Genomic DNA, 16,301 nt, shown 5'->3' on the forward strand with positions numbered 1-16,301 from the left:
TCTATGTTAAGGTAGGTTCTTATACCACTGTATGTCCTTCCCTGATCATTGCTGTAGTGTTAATTGCCTATGTGAAGATTTCCAAAGCTTTATAGAGTTTGTGGGTGGAGGCTGAATAGCTAAGCTGAAGACCAAAATCCCTACGAGGATAGAGCTGGAAAAAAATACATCTAGACTTGGAGAAAGCATCTGTTTTGCAGTGCTTAGTAAATATATGAATGAAAGTCTAAGTGGATGCCTCCAAAATGGATCTTGTGTCTAAACCTTTGGAAAAAGAAACAATAGCATTGGCAGAATAGGTTTTTATCTGACCTATAATGTCTTTGCCATGGAAAGAATAACAAAAAGAAATAGCCAATGAAATCCATCCAGACATAGTTTGTTTAGAGATAGAGTAACAACAAACCAACACACAGCTCAGTAGATAAGTCCAAGATCCATGTAAAAACAGCAACACAGGGTCATGCAAATCACGGCAGCAATTTATTAGTAAAAGACAAGCTAAAAATGCATTTTCAGGTCAATGACTTTACTGTACAAACACATTCCATTTTAAAAAGCCACTAAAGGTCACAACACAGTCATATGGTTAAACATTCAAAATGTTAAAGACACATACTAAAAATCAGTTTGTATAGTGTTTTAACTTCAATATAGGTTTTAAATTGACAATTTCATTTAGTCCTGGAAGACCGTCAGCATGTAACCTGTTAATCCATATATATTCGACATTCTCTGTTTCTGTAACATAGTCTCCACTCCTAACACACTCCAGTACTAATTGGAGAACTGCAAACTGAAAGGAATGCTCCTGACCCTTTTAAATGTCTACACAAAGAATTTGATTGTACCCATCATTTAATTTCTGAGATATGATTACAAATCCACCCCTTTAATTTACAATTAGTTTTTCCAACATAAATTGCTTCACATGATTGACACAGCACAATGCTGACCAAGTTCTGCATTTTACAATTTGCATATATATGATAAAATAATACAATTTCTTTGTAACCAGGAGGGTAAAATTGTTCTGTTTATAAATATATCTGCAAAATAAATAACGGATACATGAATATATACTTTTCTTCTGATTGTAATTAATTCCATGTTTGCAAACCTGTTGTTCTTTATAACACAGTTTTTGCTTCAAGATTTGCACATTTTTATAACTAAAATTAGGTACATCACCCAAGCAATTCCTTATTTTATGACCTGTAGGGTCACCTAAAATGTCTTGTATTCTATTAGTGTGGTTATTATAAGTAATCATGTATCTGAGTCTATTACTGTTATTACATCTCATAGTTGTATTTATCCAGTCATCTACATGGCAGAGTGATTCAAGAAAGTGTTCAGACATGTGGATTAGGAATGCCATCCCCACTGCCCACATGATCATCAGGGTACGACAGTGACGATCATCAGGGTATGACCGTGACATGCAGATCAGCTATGACTTGCATGCCACAGTAGTAACTGATTCAGGAAACATGCAAATAAGCCAGTAATGAGGTCCAACCTCATTAGGGCTAGCATGTTCCTGAACTCCAAATTGGTATGTCACACTGGAAGGGCCTTTCTAATGTTAGCTGTAAGGCGCATGCTAGGACTTTTAATGAATTCCCGGGTCTGTTTATTTATTTAAATGTGTTTACCACGGTAACACATGGATCACAAGTGATCAAGTTCAGTCTCAGGCTGGGAATACAAAGAAAGTCAAAACTGCACTTATTGAGAGACAGCGAGAGTATAATGAAAATATATATCTGTAAAATACTGTTAGCAGGTATCAAAAGATAAAGAGTACATACAAGTTTACTATACATTATTTACAATAAATCAGGACAATTCCCATGGAGAAACCTAATTGTCTGTGTGATAATTACAGCTATGTATATATAAATGGGAATGTAACCTTGGGGTAGTTGACTGAAGGATATTAGCGTTTGTGAGTAATTAGAAGGAGAAGTTATGTTAAGGGAAAGATTACGTGAGTGAGAGGTGTAGATTGATGCAATATAACGTACCATATGGGGGACAGTAGAAAAAGAGAGTGATGTAGCTCAGATTAGGTGACATGGGTGGTTAAGAGGCAACTAAATTTGGCTGATGAGAGGAGAGAGGCCTTTAGTTGAGTCCTAAATGTTGTGGAAGATGAGGTATCTTATTGGTGGGGAAATACTTTCTCAAAGTTTTGAACCTAGTACAGAGAAGCTGTAATCAGTACAATGAAGTTTAGTTTGGGGGGGGTTGCAGAATGAGGGACAGTGGTTGTGGCTTCTGAGGCTGTGAGAGGAAGGTTGTCTGGTTTAACTGCTAGGAGACAGAAGATCTGGTTGACTAGGACTTTGAACAGTTGAGATCCTAGGATAATGTCAACCATATGCATTGTATTTACTCCTCCTGCCACCAAAAAAATAAATAAATAAAAAAAGAAAAATTGCAGTCAGAGGTGTAATGAGAACTTCAATTACTTGGTCAGGAATTGAACTACTACTTCTACTACTACTCTGGCATTTTGACTAACTTTAATTAGGACTGTATCTGAGCATATAATCTGTCAGTTTAAATGTAGACCTTTTAAGCACCCCTTCAAGGCAACCCTTGTGTTCTATAACTTAAGGATACAAAGTATACTGAAATGTGCAGTTGAGAAGGTAGATGCAGCAAGGCTAAAAGAACTGAGTGGTTGTCTAAGAAAGTTGTTGTTGTGTCTTTTGGCTTTTCCTGGTTAGGGGTCGCCACAGCGGAACTCCGGTCTGCTAATGATTGGCAGTAGATTTTTACGTGCCGAGTTGCCAGCCCTGACACACAACCTTCAACGAAGGTATGCCCATTCATGTATGTCTCCACCCAGAATACGCTTTAGCGGAGAATCGAACAGGACAATGTCTTACTGTGAGGCGACAACGCTACCGCAGCACCACCACCGTCTAAGAAAGTGATGGCTTAAAAACAAAGTAGGCTGAGTAACTTTGTATGTACTAAAGTAAAAAAATAATGATGGATTTTCTGCTACTTAACACACAGTGGTATATGAAGACAGTACTCGTATATCAATTACTAAGTCAGAAGAACTACAAATTCTGACACCTATCTGGTACAGGGGGGGCATAGCCAGGAGTTAAGAACTCCACGTGTAACTTTTTCTGTAGACATTAGTAGTCCCACCCATCCCTCCATGGATATGGATTTTATTAAGATTAAAAAATGTAGCATATTACATTTTACAAAATAGGAATTTATTGACAGTATATGCTGTGGCATACATAGAGAATGTAAGGCTATCCCCTTGACCCAAAACAATGATTACCAATTTTGTTATAGCAGAGGATACACATGCTATACCTGAAACCAAATTGCTTTTCCACCAACAAGCTTTTTTGCAGCTTCCTTAAAATATCTCGCCATCAGCATTCCAATACTTCCAGTTGTCATCCAAGATATCAACATGAGAGCACCTTCAACAAGAATAAAGAATGCAGAAATTCATTTATATAGCCACATTTTAAACAGCAACTGTAAAACTGGTGCAGTAAACATTACATTCATGTTGCTCAGTTTCTAGTACTTCATTGTCTAACAAGGTTTAAGTTATAAGAGAATACATCCTTGTAAAATAATTTCAGTAATTTCATTATAAAAGCAGTGGAACGTAACATTTTTATAAAATTCTGGTGCTAACCTGCAAGACATAGCACCTATAAATGCATAGGGATCCCTAAAGCCACTCAAGCCTCAGCTGCATGTCTTCAAGTAACTCTCACAGCTGCATGTCTTCAAGTAACTCTCAGACAGGGAGTGAAATGGCTGTAACCTTGACCGACCATCTGCTTGCACTCAAACTTGGAAGTGAGTTCAGCCATGCAGCTGCCACACCATCTGCTTGTATCCTAGGATAGGTATAGAAGCAAGTGTTTGCAGCAGAACAGTAAGTGTGTAAGGGGAGAGGGGAAGATGCTGCTAGGTTTAGGGAGGGGCCGGGGAGTGTAGAGAAGACTTTAGGGTTAAGGACGGAGACAGGGAATTTAGGTTTGAGGAGTAGTAGGGACTTTAGAGCTATGGGTGGGTGAGGAATTTAGTTTTAGGGAGCGATTATGGACGGGAGGGTTATTTTAAACTTAGGCACTGATCCAGAGTTTAGGTTTGGAGGGAAGGGGATTTTAGGTTTAGGGAGGGGAATGGGGATTTTAGACTTGGGTAATGTTAGGGACTTTAGGGTTAGGGAGGTGGATGGGGATTTTAGGTTTAGGGAGAGATTATGGGTGGGAGAGGGAAGGGGATTTTAGGTTTACACACTAATCCGGAGTTTAGGTTTAGGGAGGGGAAAAGGGATTTTAGGTTTAAGGAGTGGTGTGGACTTTAGGTTTAGGGAGGGGGATGGGGATTTTAGACTTGGGTAAAGATAGGGACTTCAGGGTTAGGGAGGGGGATGGGGATTTTAGATTTAGGAAGAGATCATGAATGGGAGGGGAAGGGAATTTTAGTTTTAGGCACTGATCTGGTATTTAGGGGGAATATTTACCAGGTTTGAGACTACAGCACTTTGGAAGTACACTTATATCACAGATGGACTTTGGAAGTACAGTGATATCAGAGATGTTATATATTACTTATCAAGTATTGCATTTACAATAAGGAGATATTGTGTAGACTTGTGTTATGGTCATCTATAATCCCAAGTACCCAAATGCAGAGCAAAGAAGTTAGAGAAAGGCTACAAAGAAAGAATGATAGGGTCCATCATGGAAAAATATTGCAAGACATCATTAATTTGATTTACCTCTGAGCAACTAAATGTGATTTTGAGAAAATATATTAGATGAAAACGAATATTTGTCCTTCTCTTCAATATATGCACGGGGCAGTACTGGGTGGATGAAGCAGATTAGTGGGGCTGTCTGCTGTGGAGGACAAGGGAAGGACTGCAAAAATACACATTCTGAGTGGGGTCTTTTTCAATAAATTGACAAGTAGGCTTGGGGTTGCATGAAATTGATCCCTGACACAGACAGGGTGTGTGTGTGTAAGGTAGGGTCCAACTGTTGTCACACTGATTGCTGGAGGAAGATACATTGTACAAACTATTCCCCTGAAATGCTGAGTGGGTAAATATATCAACAATGGTTTTACAGCGTAGGCCACAGAGGCTTTGCCTCAACAAAATTGCTTTCTTTATTTTTTTTACATGTTTTCATTTCATAGTACTAGCATGCAAGCACATGTTCCAATCACACATACTTGAGTAAGTAGCTTTGTGCATTTGAGCACAGACAACTATGTTCAGTGATGTTCTTTTTCAAAGTAAATAACTTTGGTACAAATCTGGCAATAACATCGTAAAGGTTAGAGCAGGGGCCATTCTTGACTCAAAAGTAGCTGTCCTGGTCCTTGGACCCAGGGAACAAGAACTGTCTGAATCCAAAGACATATACAAAAGAATGTCAGTGTCTAAAGAGGCCTGTCATACCATGATTACAAATACAATACATGCTGCAGACATTTTTTTTCTTTGGCTTGCACACTGTTTACAGGTTTGCAGGCATGTACTAGGTAATCAGTCTGCAGAGCATTAGAAACCTAGGCAAAACCTGTACTGAAATGTTTCCTTCAACCTCAAGGAACGACAGACTGGACAGACCAAGGGAGATTTTTAGGTTGCCCTTCCAACTACCTAGGTTTACCTTGAATCTGTAAAGGGTGCTAATCTGCTTGAAGTGTAGTGAAAACTTGCTCCATTGGTGAAAGTTACCTTAGGATATGAATGTATCATACCAATGGGTCTTATTTATCTGTTGATGATGATTTAGTTCCTTTAATCAGGTATTTGAGAAACCATTTATTCTGTGAAGGTATAGGTGGCCAAAGAAGGTTACATCTTTCACAGTTTAAAAGGCCACATTCAGACCTCCATGGAGAGATCTACAGGAGACTTGAGTTCAGAGACAGACCTTCCAGTCTATCCTAATAACTAATATTTTTTTGAGGCCTCTCATGGGCAACTAATGCTAAATTCTGCCTCTATTAAGAATTTTTCAAGTTTTGCCATGAACTTGGCATTTGACCCACTGCAAATTCTAAAGTTCACAGATGATATTGTGGTAATAGACAAGGTTTATTATCTAGTCATGATCACTGACTACTAAGGCATTGATAAGGACTGGAAAAATATCCATGAAAATGTAAAGAAAATCTGTCAGCTAATTAAGTTGTTGCAAAAATATATTATAATTAGATATCAAGTATACAACTGATTACAATATGGAGGCAAAATGCAAGTGTTGCCTGCCCTCTAAAACCTGAAGATTTTTAATGGGAATTATGAGCCTTAACATGCAACAAGGCAACCTCCATATCAAGATTTAGAAACCAGACTCCTTTTCGTAGCAGTGGAATTAAAAACTAAACATTTTTATAAACTTGTTCAGGCTGGACAGGGCTGGGATGGGTCACCACTTAAATTCCATGTTTTTAGGAAATAACTTGAAATGTGAGCAGAGCCAGAGTTACATGTGGTGACAGAATGAAAAGAAATACATCTGGAACAGGTTCTGTAACACACTTTGTTGTACAGCTTGAAGGGAAGAAAAAAAAATCTGATGTTATACAAGTCCTATCTCACCGTTATTCTTGCTGGATGGGTTCAGAGCCGATATTCGGCTCCGACTCGGCCTATACTAAAGCTCGAGAGCTTTTTACTGGCTCGAGGCTAGCCCCTATCCCATGGTGCCTCACAGCAATTCCCCAGATCTTGTTTGCCGCGAAAGCTTCGAGGTTGTGTCTTACTGGCTCGTTGACTAAGTAGAATGATTTTTTATTTATTTAGTCCTTTTTTACCACTTTTGATGCACGTGAAAGCGCTTGTCATTTTATTTCTATAATAAATAGTCTGTTTCTACATCGTGGTAGTTTCTACCTGTTTTACCTCTCATTGGATTTCTGTCTTCTCGTGGAAACCTTTGGATGGTGGCATTCCTCATTTGTGTGTGTGTATATATATATATATATATATATATATATATATATATATATATATATATATATATATATATATTAGTTTCTTCTGTATTGTGCTTCTGTTTTTTTAAAGTTTTCAACCCCTATTCCCCCCTTAGGACTGTACGGCCCGTTTAAATTAGAGGGCCGTAGTGCCCGTTTAAGTTAGAGGGCCTTTCCTCCCTGTGTGTGTTTGTGACTGTTATTAAAAAAAAAAAATCTTCTTCCTTACTCCTTTATTTTTTAGTCTTTAACTATGTCTAAAGATAAAGATAAGGATCATCGCCCTTCAGGCTTCAAAAAATGCGACAGGTATGCTCAGAAAATGTCTCTTATAGACAGCCACACCAGTTGTGTATATTGTCTGTGCAAAGCCCATTTATAGGAACCTTGCACTTTCTGTCACGCTTTTAGTACAAGTGTTAAACAAAAGGAAGAGAAAGTTTATTGACAGGGGTCTCATGACCAGTTCCCACCAGGAACAGCTGGAACTTGGTCAGGCAGCTCCAAAATCTTCAAAGAGAAAATCATCAGCCCCGATTTCAGAGCCGACTAAAAAGTCTAAAGCATCGGAACCAAGGAGCTCTGATTCCGATTCTGCTTCATCTTCGGTGCAGTCTATTCCATTGGTTCTGAGACAGTCTTTGGTACCAAAGGTTTTGCCTGACATCCAGACTGTATCTCCTATTTTGAGATCTCCTATTTTGGAGAGAAGGAGGCCTCCTTCAGTCTCCACCAGATCCTCCAGGACCCTATCAGATGAGGACATTGAGAGGCTGGTGAAGAGGTTGCTTTCAGATCCAGCTCTGGCTAGAAAATTGACCCCTCCAGACCCAAAGGTCACGGAGCTGTCCCCCGTACCGATCACTGTTCTTCCTCCAACTGCTTCGCTCTCAGAGCCTATTACATCAGGTTCCTCTGTCTTCAACCCTTCGGCTCCAGGAATTCAGCCTGTTTCCTCGGAACCAATTACTCTATCCTCGATGGCACAGTCTGGAGCCAAGGGTTCTGGGAGCTGATGCTCTCGTGTTGACTCCAAGGGGGACAGTCACCCTGGGTTCTCTTCGGAAGTGACCCTCCCTCTCGGAGCCTCGGCTCAACTCAGCTCCCACTTCTCCTTCGGAGCCGTTACCTCTTGTTAGGAGTCGACCATCTGCCCCCTTGGAGCTGAGGTCTTCTTCGGAGTGGGGGGAAAGGCTTTCAAAGCTATAGAGAAGGCTTTATCCTCTGCCAAAGCCATTCTTTTGGAACCTGTGTCCCACCAGCAGCAAGCAGAAAACTCTTCCCTCCTGCCACCCCCACAGGGAACCAGAGGCTCAAGTAGCCCCCACTGGAGGTGTCCCTCTTCCGAGACCTCCCCAGATTATCCCGCTGGAGAGCTCCCTTAGAAGAGGTTATGTAAGAGAAAACATGTCGACTCTCCTGAGTCTGTCACATCAGACACTGATTTAGAGGAATCAGAAGGGTCCACTAGATCTCCCTCTGAGGAGGTCTCCTTCTCTGACATCCTAGAAATCCTTAGACAGAGGGGTGATTGGAAGACCTCTAACCCTATTGAGGATGAATCAGTGTATCTTGAGGCCTTTGGCTACCAACCTTCCACCTCTTGGGTGACACCACCTTATGACCAACTTTTGGGGGTCATTTCGCGGAAAGCATGGACCTCTCCAGATTCAGAGGAAACCGTCCCGAGGAGGCCAAACAAATTTATGACTGCATCTGAGGACAAGTCTTTCCTTAGCAAAGAAATTCCAGTTGATGCTATAGTAGCCCTCTGGAGACATTCGTGGATGCGGCTTGTAATTTTACGGAATCCTTTAAGTCTTCCTTCACTAACGTTCCCTTTGATGGTTCATCTCTTTTTGGACCCCAAGTGAAAGAAACTTTGACTAGGTGCGATCAGGAAGGAAAAACCTTATCTGCCGTTGGAGTGTATTTCTCTCTCCCATCCAGACCCTATCCCAAGGGTACTACAGGAGGGAAAATGTGGTTCCGCAAATCCCAAAAAGGTTTTCCTCTGGCACAAGGTCAACCCTCCCCCAGGGGCAGAGGGGGAGGATATAATGGAAGATGATGTCCTCATGGCAGAGGAGGTCCGCAACATTCCATTGACCCTGAGGGGTTGCCCAACTGTCCGTCTCTGGAGGCAGCTGGGGGTCGTATATCGCTGTACCCAAGTGCCTGGCTAACTATCACTCAAGATCGTTGGGTACACACAGTAATATCCAGAAGTTACCTGATGCCCTTTATTTCCGAACCCCCAACAAACCGGTCTCTTCCAGACGTACCACCCATCCAACTAGACTGGGCAACATCAGAGGTCATCTCGTTGCTGCAAAAAAGAGTCATCCAAGAAGTCCCCGCAGAGCAAGTAGTATCCGGAACTTACTCTTGATTCTTTTTAGTTCCAAAAAAGACACGGGACTGGAGATCATTTCTAGATCTCAGCAGGCTCAACAAGCATGTAAGAAAATCAAAGTTCCAAATGGTCACTCTGCAGTTGATATTTCCCTTTATCGGGAAAGACAACTGGATGTGCTCACTCATTCTCCAGGATGCATACTACCACATCAAAATGGACAGGCGCTCCAGGAGACACTTACGCTTCCGGCTGGGAGCCAGCCATTTTCAGTTCAGAAGACTGCCCTTTGGCCACACTACAGCCCCCAGAGTGTTTACCAAATGCATGGCAGTGGTAACGGCTCACCTGAGACATCAAGGATTCCAGGAGTTTCCATACCTAGATGACTGGCTCCTCACTGCTACCACCAAGCATCAACTCATAAGAACCAGGGACGAGACTCTATCCTTGTGCACCAGCCTAGGCATCACTGTCAACTTGCAAAAGTCAGTCTTATATCCCTCGCAGCATATTGTATATCTAGGCTCAGAACTAGACACAACCACCATGTAAGTAAAGCTAACACAGGAAAGAGTGGAATCTCTACGCAGTCAGATCAGATCCTTATTAAACAAACAGAGTCTAGGCCAGAGCAGCACTTCAAGTCCTAGGGACTATGGCTTCTGCCATCTTATTAGTTCCTCTTGCTCGTCTACATATGAGGATTCTCCAATGGATGCTGTTTGCACAATGGTCGATGCAAGACCTTCCATTATCTCATCAGATATAATAAAAGCATGAAAAAGGGATCTGACATGGTGGTTACACATGAAACAACTTGTCATAGGTCGTCCACTTGTTCCTCCCCAAGAGAAAGCAGTTTTGACCACGGACGCTTCCCATATAGGGTGGGGGAGGGCATTATCTGGGAAAGACAGTCCAAGGTACTTGGCAAAACCATGAGAACCACTTACACATCAATGTTCTGGAGATGAGAGCGGTGCTATATGCGTTGCAAGCACTGCACAGCTCCATTCCCACTGGAACAATTGCGATTCAGTCAGACAACATGTCTGTTGTGTGGTACATAAACAAACAAGGGGGAACCAAGTCTTACCCACTTTGCAGAGAGGCCTTAAGAGTTTGGAAATGGGTGATGGATACTCAACGCTTCCTGATAGCAAAGCATATCCCGGGGAAATCCAACGTAATAGCGGACAAACTCAGCCGAGCATTTCTGATGCCTCACAAGCGGTCCCGAAATCCAATGGTTGTGAAAGAAATCTTTCACAAATGGGGCCAGCCTTGATGCGATCTATTTGCCACACATCTGAACACCAAATGCAGCAGCTACTTTGCCCTCATTCCCCATCCGGGGATGTCACCCAGGGATGCTCTAGTTCACGATTGGCCTCTGGGACTTCTCTATGCCTTTCCTCCCTTTCCACTTATACACAAAGTAATACAGAAAGCAAGATAGTTGAGTTCCTTGATCCTCATTACTCCTTACTGGCCTCGACAAGTTTGGTTTCCTTTCCTGTGGCCCTACCTTTTGGATTCTGGATCCATTTCCAGATCTCCAGATTCATCAATCGGGACAGTTCCACCCCTCCATCCACACCCTCAAATTGACAGCATGGCGGCTCCAATTCCACGTATAGCCAGGTGCATTCCCTTATCTCCAAAGGTCAAACACATCCTAATTTCATCCCATAAACCTTCCACTCAGAAACTATATTCTAGCAAATGGAAAAGGTTTTCCCTTTGGGCTACAATCCGGGGCTTAGATCCATATACAGCTCCTTTAGAATCCATTTTATTCTTCCTAACAACAATTTTTCATGAAGGAGCGGCAGCTGCTACAGTTAGAGTTCAATTAGCTGCCATTTCCAATTTCCATTTTGGTTTCATGGGGAATCCAATCATGCAACACTCCCTCTGTAAAACCTTCTTAAAAGGAATTCTTCTTCTTAGGCCCCCAATAAAACAACCTTTAGAACCCCGGGACTTAAATTTAGTCCTCTCATCTTTGATGTCTGCACCTTTTGAACCATCCTCGTCGTCAGACTTAAAATTGTTATCATGGAAAACCCTGTTCGTGGTAGCTATAGTATCGGCTAGGAGAGTCTCGGAACTTCAAGCCCTAACTATTCAATCTCTTTACATTATCTTTCACAAGGATAGAGTCTCTCTTAGGACAAACCCTTCCTTTCTCCCTAAGGTATGCTCAGAACACAACCTGAATACTACCACTGAGCTACCTGTGTTTTATCCAAACGACTCTAATAAATCAGAGTATAGACTTCACCAGCTAGATGTCCACAGGATACTCAGATTCTATATACACAGGACCAAAGAATTCAGGAAATCTGATCAACTTTTTGTTTCCTTTTATGACAAAAGAAAAGGCTTACCTGTTTCAAAAATTACTCTTTCAAAATGGCTTTTGGATTGCATATCTTTTGCTTATCAACAAGTTGGTAGACAATTACCGTTAAAAGCTTAAGGTCAGTCTACTAGGGTGTAGCTACTTCATGCACCTTTAGATCTAGGCTTCCAATTGATACTATTTGTGCAGCAGCTACTTGGGCAAAACCACATAGGTTTGTCACTCATTACAAATTGGATTTGGCCTCCCGGGACACGTCATCCTTTGGGTCCATTGTGCTGAACAGTCTCTTTGCTTGAGCCACCCGGGATAAAGGTGCTAGGGACACTGTCCTATCCAGCAAGAATTACGGTGAGAGAGCACTACATAACCTAAAGAAGTTATGTACTTACCATAGCGTTCCATGTTTGTAGCCCATCTCGCCTATGTTCTTGCGTCCCTCCCTCCAACCCCCTTCCCGTTTCTGGGAGATCTAGTGGACCTTTTGTGGGGGCTGCCTGACTTTGCTCTTTATTGTACACCTGGAATGGATTATGTTTCTAATCCCTTCCTGTATTTTACAACTTCTTTCTTATTATTATTACCTGATAGGTATTTATTACTTTCTTGCAAACTAGATCTGGGGAATTGCCGTGATGAGCCAGTAAAAAGCTCTCGAGCTTTAGTATAGGCAGAGTCGGAGCTGAATATCAGCTCCGAATCCATCCAGCAAGAATATAGGCGAGATGGACTACAAACATGGAATGTTATGGTAAGTACATAACTTCTTTTTTCTGTCTACTCTGTGGTTATATCTGCCAGCTGGTTGACAGGCATAGTTGGCTACAGTAAAAATATATCTAGTCAGAACAGAAAGAAAACATTCTGGTTCGTTAAAGAAATCAACGTTACACACACACACACACAAAAAAAAAAATGACAGCAATAACCAATGGCTGGGTGTGGGTAATGCTGGATTTACCCTTGGTTGGTAAACTATGGGTAAATCTAGCATTATCCACACCCAGCCATTGGTTATTGCTATTATAGAATGACATTATTTAAGAAAAAAGTTATTTACTTTACTTAATGTTCTTGTATAAGGGTGGCAAGCTGCTCTTCCTCATTTTTCCGCGGTATCCTGGGGCTTTCTTGATGTACTGCGCATGCGTATGGTACTTTAGTTCCCATGTCTACACAGCACATCAGTGCTGTGTAAAGAAAGAAAAGGAGAAAGGAAGATCTCCATTTTTTTTTTTTAATTAAAAAAAAAAGAAAGAAATTTTCAATGTACATAAGAGATGAGAGAGAGAAAATGTTAAGTATAATCAGGTAAGTTTCTCTAGTTGTGCGTAATGTACTTGATTATTCTTGCATTTTTCTCTGTCCTGTCTCTCTTGTTTTGAAGTCTCCAGTTTTTGTAAGTTTATTTTATTTGTTTATTTTTTAAATAAAAAAAAGGAGAATTTCAGTAGCATATGTTAATAGCAAAAACTACAGGGACCGGACTTTTTTCCATGGGCACGTTGGTTGGGCTAACCAATCAGCATGCTCGTTTTTGAATGTTAATGGTCAGTCATTCTATAATATGTTTTTTAAATGAGAAGCCAACATTGCACGAATAAAAGAATGATTGCTAATTTAATCAATGGTGCTAAAATGTAGTTACCATCAGGTTTTTATATAACTAGTCATTCAGCTAATTTATAAAATACAGTAACAATGAAAATAATTACAACATGAAATAAAAAATACTTTGACTTTCTGAACGAGTAGAAGGCAGCTAGAAAAAATGGTGACTTTCTACGCCCAGTGCCAGATATTCTGGCCATAACGGAAAAATAAGCACACTGCCTGCTTATGTACTTGTTCTTTCTGTGATTTTGGCAGAAGCAACAGCTGATGTGACAGCCCAAAGAAGACTTTTGTGGCATTATTAGAAAGTTACTTGTTAATAACTGAAATATGATTTATTATGATTTATCATTACACTGAGTATCAGCTGCTATTGGTGATTCTTCTCTAATTGATTCTTCAATCATGACTTACAAACGATAGTTTGATCAATACTATTTTTATACTCTGCTTCTATCACCCAATTATGTTAACAGATGTAGGATGAAGTTAAATTTAATGGCACATATAGCTTTTTCTGTAGAGATTAGTGATTCATTGGGTTGTAATCTGTTATTATAAGAAAATCCATTTCAAGGTGAACTTTTACTAATGTACAGTATTCCAAGTTTTCTGTTTTCCATTACAATGATGTCAAAACTTCATTTTTAACTAGTTTTATATGTCTTTGTGCCCTAATACTTGCTGCCCATCAGGTCTCCTGCAACCAGACTTGTGCCCATTCACTGACTTAGTGGAGTCATCTCCAGATCAGAGGGGTAAGGGTTGTCCAGTCTGATTATTATTCAGACAGCCATGAGGGTTCCTTGTGTTCACTCCAGTGTTCTGCCTATGAAGTAATTTTATGCCCTAATCTCCGCCCACTGAGAGATGAATGTGTAACCTGTATCACCACAGGGGCCACTGTATGCCCTTCCCCATGCAAATGTATGCTCCTGTGCACTAGCTCAGTGAAGGCTACTCACAAATGGCAGCTTGGAGTGCTACAAAACTATTCCCAGACCACATGTCCCACTCCCTTCTACTACTGATGGCTTTCAGCTACATGTGGTTAGATTTGCCACCCCCCCATGGGCACACCCATCCTCCTTGCCAACTCCCAAGACACTTGAGCTTCTATTCAAACAAGTCTCTTGGGCCCTAGTCAGGATTTAATACCTCTATGCCATGGAATTGGTTTTCATCTCCGAAGTTCATTCTGACAACTGCACACCAATTAAGTCTATTATTTATATTATACAAAATATAAAAAAGTATTATTGTATCTGCAGAGTCTTGGCACCTACTTGCTTTGAATAGCTTCTGAGACCTGACTTTTTTAACTGCACATTCATCAGCAAAATAGTTATATAGCAGAACTCATATATGAAAAAAGCAACTACAATGGAAGTGAAGCTGTCCTTCTGTACACTATAAAATAAACACTACCATGTGCTTTAATGATAGAAGGTTCTCCATTGCTGTTATCTGAAGATTCTTGAAAGCCAGTGATGTTTACTTTGTCTGCTGTTTTGAAAGGATCTTCAGAATGTTTTCCAATCTTTCCTAAACATAAGCAAATAAACAGACTGGTTTAATCTTTGTATTTGAAAACAAGATCCACATTTAAAAAGTCATACTGCATTACATAAGAATACTATAATAAAACGTAAAGTAGTATAAACTTATACAGTTCTTAAAAACATCTGACAGCTATTTTTTTGCTTGTGAGTTATTATATATAAATAATGAATGCATCAAGAGTATCTGAGCAAAATGGAGAACTATTCTATCATAACTTCATATCGTGTCAAAGATTTAAAACAGTATATCGTTTCTACTGCATATCTGCTACAAATCCTTCTCTGAGAGACTTAAACATATACAAATATTTTATGTCTTATTTATGGTTTCTGAAGAGAATTAGGTGTGACTTTATTGCAGATTTCTTAAGGACATTTGAATTTGCCTCATATCTGAGCTGATGATTCACACTTGCCACATTCCTCCAGGGTAAGATAAATTAAATGCTCATTGTTGGTTTGCTATGCTTAGCTACTCAATAACATGTTACATGAATGGTATTTAGAGTAATGTACACTTAAAGAAATTAGATTTACTTCGGTGCTTAAAGAAATGGATGGTGTGGATGCTGATCATGTATGTTCAATGGAATGGCAGTTGAATAAAGTTTAGGCCATAATTCTACATATAGGAAGACTGGACAAGTGGACAAATACCAATGGGTTTACTGAGAAATGATGAGAATATATGGCTGATCACTAAACTGACTGATAAATAGCACTGGTACATAGCAAGATCGTGCAATAACAGGGATTGTAGTTTCTTCTTTTTGACACTAACATGATCCTGCAAGTACTATTATTAGAGGTGCAAGGGTATGAAATACAGGGGGTTTTCCTCCTTGTGAAAACACTTTTTTAGTGTTTTACAGCAATTAGATGATGCAGGTGTTGATGACACACAACTGACTGAACAGGAACCTATAAAACATCTGTTGAACATTTACCCTATAATCATATACAAATACAGATATTCAAGGAACTTCCCTTAGTCTTCAAAATACTTTGGCAAGCAATATAGAAGTAACACCTGAAGTAATAGTATGTTCATCATATTACTTGTACTTTGTGGCAGTAAATTTCACTAAGAATTAACTAAACTTTTATAGTCTTTTATCAAGACAAACAACTTGATCTCACATACCAGAAAGACAAAGTAGCCGGTAGGCAATGATTTCATTACATCGAATCACTCTCAGTGCCTGCTTTCTTTTTTCAGCTTTAATTTAAAGGGCTGTACAACCTTACATTCGGTATGATACAATAGACACCATTATTCCCATATAAAGGCATAGTCACAATTAAAATACATAAATCATTTTAGGTTTAGGATTCATATTTAAAAATGAAATGCAAAATTATTTCTTTTCATTATGACATGCAGATAGAACATAAT

At 40.0% G+C, this 16,301-nt stretch overlaps 1 protein-coding gene across 3 annotated transcripts in view; it reads right to left on the reverse strand.

Annotated features, from left to right (window-relative positions):
- The window catches only part of LOC122813345 (putative ferric-chelate reductase 1), a 659,529-nt gene that overhangs the window by 242,411 nt on the left and 400,817 nt on the right, over positions 1 to 16,301 (reverse strand). For all 3 annotated transcript variants that reach the window (XM_044085610.1, XM_044085611.1, XM_044085609.1), the window contains exons 8-9: positions 14,772 to 14,888; positions 3,352 to 3,464 (exon numbers count right to left, since the gene is read on the reverse strand). In XM_044085610.1, the coding sequence (XP_043941545.1) occupies positions 3,352 to 3,464; positions 14,772 to 14,888 (230 nt within the window). The remainder of the gene's footprint in view (positions 1 to 3,351; positions 3,465 to 14,771; positions 14,889 to 16,301) is intronic.

Source organism: Protopterus annectens, chromosome 10.part0 (genome assembly GCF_019279795.1).
Source record: "Protopterus annectens isolate FY-2018-M chromosome 10.part0, PAN1.0, whole genome shotgun sequence".
Classification (NCBI taxonomy): Eukaryota; Metazoa; Chordata; order Ceratodontiformes; family Protopteridae; genus Protopterus; species Protopterus annectens.